The sequence below is a fragment of the Clinocottus analis genome, unplaced genomic scaffold (assembly GCF_023055335.1).
Source record: "Clinocottus analis isolate CAN_PGR_092001 unplaced genomic scaffold, fCliAna1.0.p SCAF_5, whole genome shotgun sequence".
Taxonomy (NCBI): domain Eukaryota; kingdom Metazoa; phylum Chordata; class Actinopteri; order Perciformes; family Cottidae; genus Clinocottus; species Clinocottus analis.
The window spans coordinates 4,641,566-4,649,445 of NW_027176207.1; the positions used below are offsets into that span (position 1 = coordinate 4,641,566).

General features: G+C 42.7%; 1 protein-coding gene across 1 annotated transcript in view; it reads right to left on the bottom strand.

Moving 5' to 3' along the window:
* Window positions 1-3,762: 3,762 nt before the first annotated feature.
* The window catches only part of riox2 (ribosomal oxygenase 2), an 8,499-nt gene continuing 4,381 nt past the window's right edge, over window positions 3,763-7,880 (bottom strand). The window contains exons 7-10 of the mRNA XM_068600748.1: window positions 7,262-7,427; window positions 7,084-7,172; window positions 6,885-6,995; window positions 3,763-4,027 (exon numbers count right to left, since the gene is read on the bottom strand). Of these exons, the coding sequence (XP_068456849.1) occupies window positions 3,875-4,027; window positions 6,885-6,995; window positions 7,084-7,172; window positions 7,262-7,427 (519 nt within the window). The 3' untranslated portion in view covers window positions 3,763-3,874. The remainder of the gene's footprint in view (window positions 4,028-6,884; window positions 6,996-7,083; window positions 7,173-7,261; window positions 7,428-7,880) is intronic.

Sequence of the window (7,880 nt, forward strand, 5' to 3'; positions counted from 1 at the left end):
TAAATGAGTCTAATTCGTTTACAACACTCTTAAATGGATGTGTGCTCTCGGCTCAACGGGTTGACGGACAGGTGACAGAAGCAGAGGTTTGATGAGGGAATGAGTGAAATTCAAGAATCCGACCGGTGATGGCTGGTGGGAAAAATGAAGCGGATTTCTCGAACAATAAAAAAAAAGCCTTGATCGTCACAAGGCCATTGATAATTGTGGCTTGTCTTCATGTTGCCAGATAAGCGTGATCCTAGTAATGAGCCACAGATGAATGGTGACGTCAAGGAACAACAACATTCTTTTGCGCTGCTATAACATTCAACCACGTCATGTTGCCATCAGTCATACGTCTACCTGTGTTATAATAAAACACGTGGCGCTCCACAAGACACCTTGGCCTGACTTGTAAAGTAATGATAAGATGACGTGCGCACCGGTTACACCGGTTTGGATGGATGCACCAGGTGGAGACGGGCAGAGACGAGCGGTCCTGAGGGAATTATTATGGGAGGGAAGCATAAAGTGACCCAATTTGTACTTTGTGGAACTATTTTTAATGAAAAAGTTAGGTTTGGTTTACACAGGCTAGAAGGTTTCTGTGGTTTTCAGGCAACAGCCTGATGCTAGTAGCACAAAGTTCAACCAGTGACATCATCACTCCAGGTGGAGACTGTTGATGATCCGAGAGAGTCACCAGGACAGGCCTTCAGTATACCACTACTAATGTTTCATTCGTCCTTATTCTGGCGTAACCGGACCACGCTTCAGTTGCAATCCTTAAGATTCAGTCTTGGTTTCTTTGACGACGCCCAATTTACTGACGGTTTCGTACAAAAGGTCCCAGGATGCATTGGGCAGCAAAACAAATGATTGTCCTTTTAGAAAAGACGTCAGGTAACAATGGGCGTGATCTGGTTTTACGTTGGTGCACACAGTGTGAGTCTGTGAACAGATAAAGTGAAAGTAGTCGGTGTCCTCTCTGACACGTTGAAGGAAAGCAGACTCCAGAAGCATGGAATTACGATTCATGGGTCCGCCGCAAGATGCCTTTGGGCAGGAGTGCCATTTTGAATTGGAAGGTGTGTGTGTGTGTGTGTACAGAAAAATATCCTTTTTTCATGTACCCCAACCCGAGGTAGGACAAAACACGCCTGAGTTTCTTCTTCTTCTTCTTCTTCTTCTTCTTCTTCTTTTTCTTCTTCATGGTAATGCTGCTGGTCACAACAAATATTTTATGCGAAACACAGCGAAAAAGTGCAGTAACCACAACTCTGGGGCATGATTGGTTGGGTGGATACTTCTGTGGAATATATATATATATATATATATATATATATATATATATATATATATATGTATATATATATATATATATATATATATATATATATATATTATGACCGTGGTTGTACTCACATAGGCTAATGGCAAACAACAACCTCCTTTCAACACAACCTGATGCTTATGCACAGCTGAGGGTAAGACAGGCTCAATGCAGTGAGCGAAGATGGATGATTTAATATGCCAGGGCTCCGGCTGAATCAAATTTAACTAATAATGTGCGATGTGTGATGTTTCCTTCTCCGTCCTGGAGGAGCAGCTGGAGAACCACAGGGAGGCTCATCAGCAGCAGCGCCCATGAGACCACATCGAGGACAGCAGAGCAGAGCATGCTGGATGTCAATATTGTCTTCTTACTTTGAGCATCGTTTCAGGAAGTCTATGTATATTTAGGAAGTCAAAATCTAAAGTCTAGTATACCTTAAAAATAAAAACGATCACGATATAGTATGTCATGCAAAAAGGCCAAAAACAAATGTCATGCTGATGAGGCTCCCTGTGGCTCTCCAGCTGCTCCTCAGCGTTTCCTGGAGGACGGAGACACACAAACACACAACCATTTCAACAGAAATCAAGTCACATGACTTGTGCAGTTTCCAGCTGTGTGCATGTAGAGCTTCCCTTACCTCCAGCGAGTCTGCTGGGATTTCAGCTTCACATGTTGACGATGACGTCCTCTATGTGTAATACACAGTGAATGAGGACTGACTGTTCATCCTACAGACAACCTTGCAGTTGTATGCCTTCGTTAACCGGCCACTTTAACATTTTATCCTATTAGAAATGTATGCAACTTTGACATTATTACCATACCAACAACGTCCAATCAGTTGGTTCTTAAGTCCAGTTGGACATTGGTGGCAAAACTGGGGGAGATTCTCTCCAGGTTGTCCTGAGATATCGTATTTACACACAAACGAAAAGCCTTTGTAATCGTCTTCAAGTTACAGAACTACAGAACAATGACATCGTTGAAATGCTGTGGCTGCGACAGCCGTGGCCGGAAGGCAGTTATGTTTTGGGGTTATGTTATCGGTCCCATGTGTCACACATTTGCAATAAGATTAGATGAAGTGATGATGTTGTGGACGGACACAGATGTAAACTGCAACTTAAGTAGTTATCAGAAGCGTACAAGCCCAAAGCGGGGTTTCTAGTTTATTTCAAACCTGCAGCCGCTGTGCTTACAGTCCTCAAAATGTATGTTAATCCTTCAAATGTACCATTATTCATCAGATGTCTGCTCGAACAGAAGAAATAAGCAACAGAAACTGTTAAACTGCTATTACCAGTGTCTCACTGTGGCCACTAGGGGGAGCTGTAGCCTCTACATCTCCATCTATCCACAATGATCGATTTCCTCTACGATTCTTTAGATCGTATCCATCTTCGATCATTTGATTTAACATATTAAACACACTGTATATCTATACATTTCTACAAAAAAATGGTACAAGTACTTCAGTAGTATTTTAAATAGATGTTAAATAACATTTACCCGTTATTATTTAGTCCGGCAGCGGAAAGTCATATTTAAAAAAAGTTATGCTTTTGATGAACAGACTATGTCAACAAAGTTGATTTTCTTCTGGTTAAAAATGTTTTCACAAGCAGAAACTTCTATAATCTTATTATACATCAAACCACACCCCCATGTGGAGCAACAGGTATGTGCTGTAAAGGTAAATCACTCTCCTCACATCATTGGATGGTAAAATATTTGGTCAAGACTATGTGGTATAGGCTTTGCCTCATTAGCCAAGAATATTTGAGCACAACGGTTTAACGTTATTCATTTACTGATGCTTTAATTTAATAATATCTTAAGGCAACTCCAGAATTGTGTACATAATCACCAGAAAGTCCATGAGGAACTATAGCAATGTTACTCATCCAGTATGCTTCAAGACAAAAGATTAATCACACATCTTATAAAGCCGTATTATAACACTGACCTCTTGTTCACCGCAATCACCACTGAATTTATGTAAAGCGACTGAGAGGAAACGAATCACAGCACGACGCCTCTCAATCACACGCTACTATGCGGGTAGCGTATCAAATATCAACGATAAATCAAAACCTGTGGTGGGACTCCCGCTGACCCCTTATGTGCCTGTACATCCTGAATGTCACGGCTCGACCATGAAATTCATTTAGTATATGGCTTTAGTTGATTTCATAGATGTTGGATGATGTTCAGTTCCAGCGCTGTAGTGGATGCGGATCCGTCTTAGAAGGAACAGGAAACATGCTTCATTCATCTCCAGAAGCGCTGAATGAGCGATCGCCTTGAGCACAACATCAACACACAACATGAACACTTCAGCTCTCCATCGTAAACGCTGGTGGTGAAGAAGCGATACTTCATAAAGACATCTGCACTGCTAGAGGTGGGGGGGGGGAAGAGCATCTTTATTCAGATTCCAGATACAAATAAAAAACACACCAAACAAAGAGGATTATTTGGCAAGGTATTCATACATATCAACAGATGTGGATTCAACACTACACTCCAGTGACATGATGACGTCGTGGTGCGCTACAGCACGACCAGCAGGCTCTCGCTCCAGAGAGCCAGGACCAGACTGAGTTTGGCCTCCTGGGTGGGCAGCTGGAGCTGAGCCACCTCCAGCTGCTGGGCCTGCTGGAGCTGCTGCAGCGCCTGCAGGTGGGACAGGGGGAACTGCAGGCCCTGAGAGACAAAGAAGACGGGGACGATCACAACCAAACATATTCATACATGCAACGCGTCCATCGGGGCCTGGGCGTCGCCGGTACAGCACCGACATGAGGCAGTGGCTCCAAGGCTTTGGAACGCTCTGCCTGCCTGCTGTTTCATTTTCCACTTTTAAAATCCTACTAAGAATATACTTATTTACACTAGCGTTTGGTTAAACACATGCTCGATGACACGGGTCACTAAGAGGCGAACCGCGGACCGGATCCGGACCCAGACGCCGTTGTATCAGGACCCTGGACCGGTAACCGATTGATAGTTGAGAATTATTAAAAGTTGACAGAGCGCTAATATTTTAACCAGCTTTTCTAGCCTTTACAGGACTCGTTCAACGGACCAGGAAACACACCGACCAATCGCGTGCATGTAAATTACATCACGTGATGCTACTCTGGCCATCAAATATGCAAATTCGGGTCAGTGTCGCGGCTTGAGTAAGAGAAGTTACTCCAAATGGCGTTCTCCAAAAAGAGAAACGTGGACATATATATTTGATGGGGGTGATGGATACAACTAAATATGTTAAAAATATAACAAGGTATTTAGTGATTCTTCAGGAAAAAAAATGATGTCGTGAAAGCTTCAAAGTCAACCCCATCACCAAACTGCAAAATCCTTTGCAACACCCGTAAGCTTTGTTTTATTGTGATGTTCTTTGCAGATTTTGATTCTTTACATCCTAATCTTTCCAAAAAGGTGTCTCATTAGTATGTGGGATGCTGGCAAGGGCCTAAAACATTCATTTTTAAAATCTGTATTTATTTAAATGAATATATTTTGTGCCAGCTAAATTAGACGGAATTCTGAAATTCACATTATTGTCAGACGTTGTGGTCTGGTGGTTAGGACGTCTGCCTGCCATGCAGGACTATGGGCGTTCGTTGGCCCCGGGTTGGAAACTGGGTCGGTAGAGGAAAGAGGAGACGACCAGAGCGGGTAACCAATGGTGGTTACTGAGGTGGGCTGTTCCTCTGGTTCCTGTACAGCTCGTGGAGAACTACGTGCTGGGAGCATGTGATCACAACCACGGTGTCTAATGGCTTACAGGTCCAATGTGTTAGTCTGGACGGACACTAATGCATTGGATGTGTTTATTCTTTTCTCTTTTTCCACTCTTCTTTTGGAAAAAGTGTACGGTTATTTTATTTGTATATTTTAATACATTTATTGCAGTTTAACCAAAAAAAAAGCATCTAAAAAAAATAAACTAATGAAACTAAGATAAATATACAGATACATTTACATGATCCACATGGTGGTTTATCTGGTGAAAAATTAGGGAATCGATAATAAAAAAATATTCAAAATATAAATAAAGAAGCTATGAACTTGTTCTTTGGTCTTTGTTTCCGGGACATACAGGGCAAAGACAATTAAGTTCATTTTGTAAAGTTATTACTTCATTTAAAGAGGGTTTTTTTCAAAACCTTTCAGTAATGTTTATTTTTTCCATTGTTAAAACCATCCCTTACTGTGATTAAAACGAAAGAAGAATATTTATTTTGTATTAAACTATTTCTAATTCATCCAGTTCAATTTGAAAACTGATAATACATATTGTTGAGATATTATTTAACTTTTTCTTTATTTGATTTGACAGTCAGTTGTTGACTTCATACAGATGTTGAAAGAACTGCTGGCTACGTCAATACACAGGGGAGTGAATCATCGCGCAAGTTGGACATCATTGTGAAGTACTGGACCTTTGCATGAGGACATTTTCTCAAACTGGACCTTATTAAACATGAGTTGAAGACTTCTGCTCTATGACCCTTTTTGATCTTTGTGCTGTTGAAATGTTTGGCTCTGTAATTGTCAATCTGGTTTTAACACTCTTACTTATTTCTTCTTCCTGACTCAACATTTGTGACCCGTGACTGTAAAAAGTGCTATACAAATAAACCCTCCCTCCCTCCATCCCTAAGACAGAGTTGTTGAAGTTTTGACTTTCAAAAACAACATTTTCGTCTCCCGCCTGTGCCAGTATTAACGGCATCGCATTTTACATTCATGTAACCACAACAACACAACATGTGATTTACCCCTTTCGAGCAATAAAAAAAAGACGCCCAACTGGTTTGTAATTGAGGATTAACGGGGCTCACGTCCCCCAACCAGACACACCTCTGAAGCCGCAGCTTCTCAGCTTTGACAGATCGATTTGACAACATCAGTCCTGATGGTGTGTTTCATTTTGAAAAACAAAGTCGAGATAAGCGGCCGCCGACCGGTGTGAGATAACATGACACAGTGGGGAGGTTTCGCTTCTATCCGACCCAACGTCCAGTCACCAGCCGCCACGGATTCAGACGCCACGGTATGAAAAAGATAAACACAACGCTAACATATTCTTGTAGAAATCAAAAGTATGAAGATGACAATGAGCTCAATATTTGTGTTCTTTTTGCAGGAGCGCTGATCCCTGATGTCTATATTTATATTCATAAAGGCACTCGGAAGGTAAAGAAACACAATGTGCCGGGCCAGAGATACATAATGAAAGACTTGAGCCCAAAAGACGATACGTGAACATAAATAAACAAAACAGAACAAGCATAAATAAACAAAACATACGAGGCAATAAACAAGGGACAGGAGAGTGTCGAACATTTCTTGGTGGAGGGAGGGTCATGGTGATTCAGCAAGACAAACAACAACTGAGGAGCATGAAGAGAGGAGGATGATGGACAGGGTGTGTCGCTGGATGAAGAAGTTGAATCTCAGTCATTATGAAGAGCATTGTGCCGTCACTCCTACAAAAGGAGCAAAGCCAGACGCGCCTCGGCGAGGAGAACAGCCTTCAGCAGCTTACCCTGGAGAGTTCCTGCTCCTCCTCTTCGTCACAGCTGTCACCCATCATGTGGCTCTCCCTCTGGTTCTTCAAAGAGTGTAAGACAAAGACCACCAGCTCTGTGGCCTCATCCTGGAAAACACAAACACACACACACACACAGCTGAGTGTGCCACTGACTTCAGTCTTTCCAGTTTGTCTGCGTATCTGATAGACTTACTGTTTTCTCTTGCCTGGGCTCCACTGTCATCACCATATGGTCTTTAAACCTCAAACACACCATATCCTCTAAGGCGGGAATCTTCCCAGCTGTGACAGACAAGACAGACACACAGTTGAGATGCAGATGTGCACATAGTGGCAAAGTGAACGCATACAAAGCGGCACAAAGAGCTCACATGGTTCCAGCTGCTCCTGCGGGCCGTGCGGTGGCAGTCGGTTCGTGATGAAGTCTCTCTTCATGTGGGTGGAGCGGACCTCCCGCGTCCCGTTGTCCAGGTCGTCGGCCAGAGCTCTGAGGCCAGCGGCCAGCGTCCTGCCCGTGTCCGGGCTCTCCCTGCGGCCCTACAAACCCAGCGTGGTAAATAATAAACGCTGATGCAGCGGTTCCCTTGCAGTGTATGCTTGTTTACCCTCTAACAATACATACATACATACATACACACATGCATACATACATGCATGCATACACTATCAAATCACAAGACACGACCCGCGCAATAAAAACATTGCTTTAAGGCTTGAATTCTGAAGGCAGCATGAACTGGAGTCATCGCCTCCGCCAAGCAGTCAGTTTGAATCCATGTCTGTCTAAAATGTCATCGCGTCATCATTTCATCCTATTAATAATTCAAAAGCATGTTTCCGAGGTCACGGTGACCTTTGACCAGCAAATTCTAATCAGTTCATCCTGGAGTCCAGGTGGACGCTTGTGCTCAAGATGTTTCCGAGTACGGCTGCCTCTTGCTATTATTTTGATATGTCGTTGATCACTTTATTTAGGATTTGATAATCAGA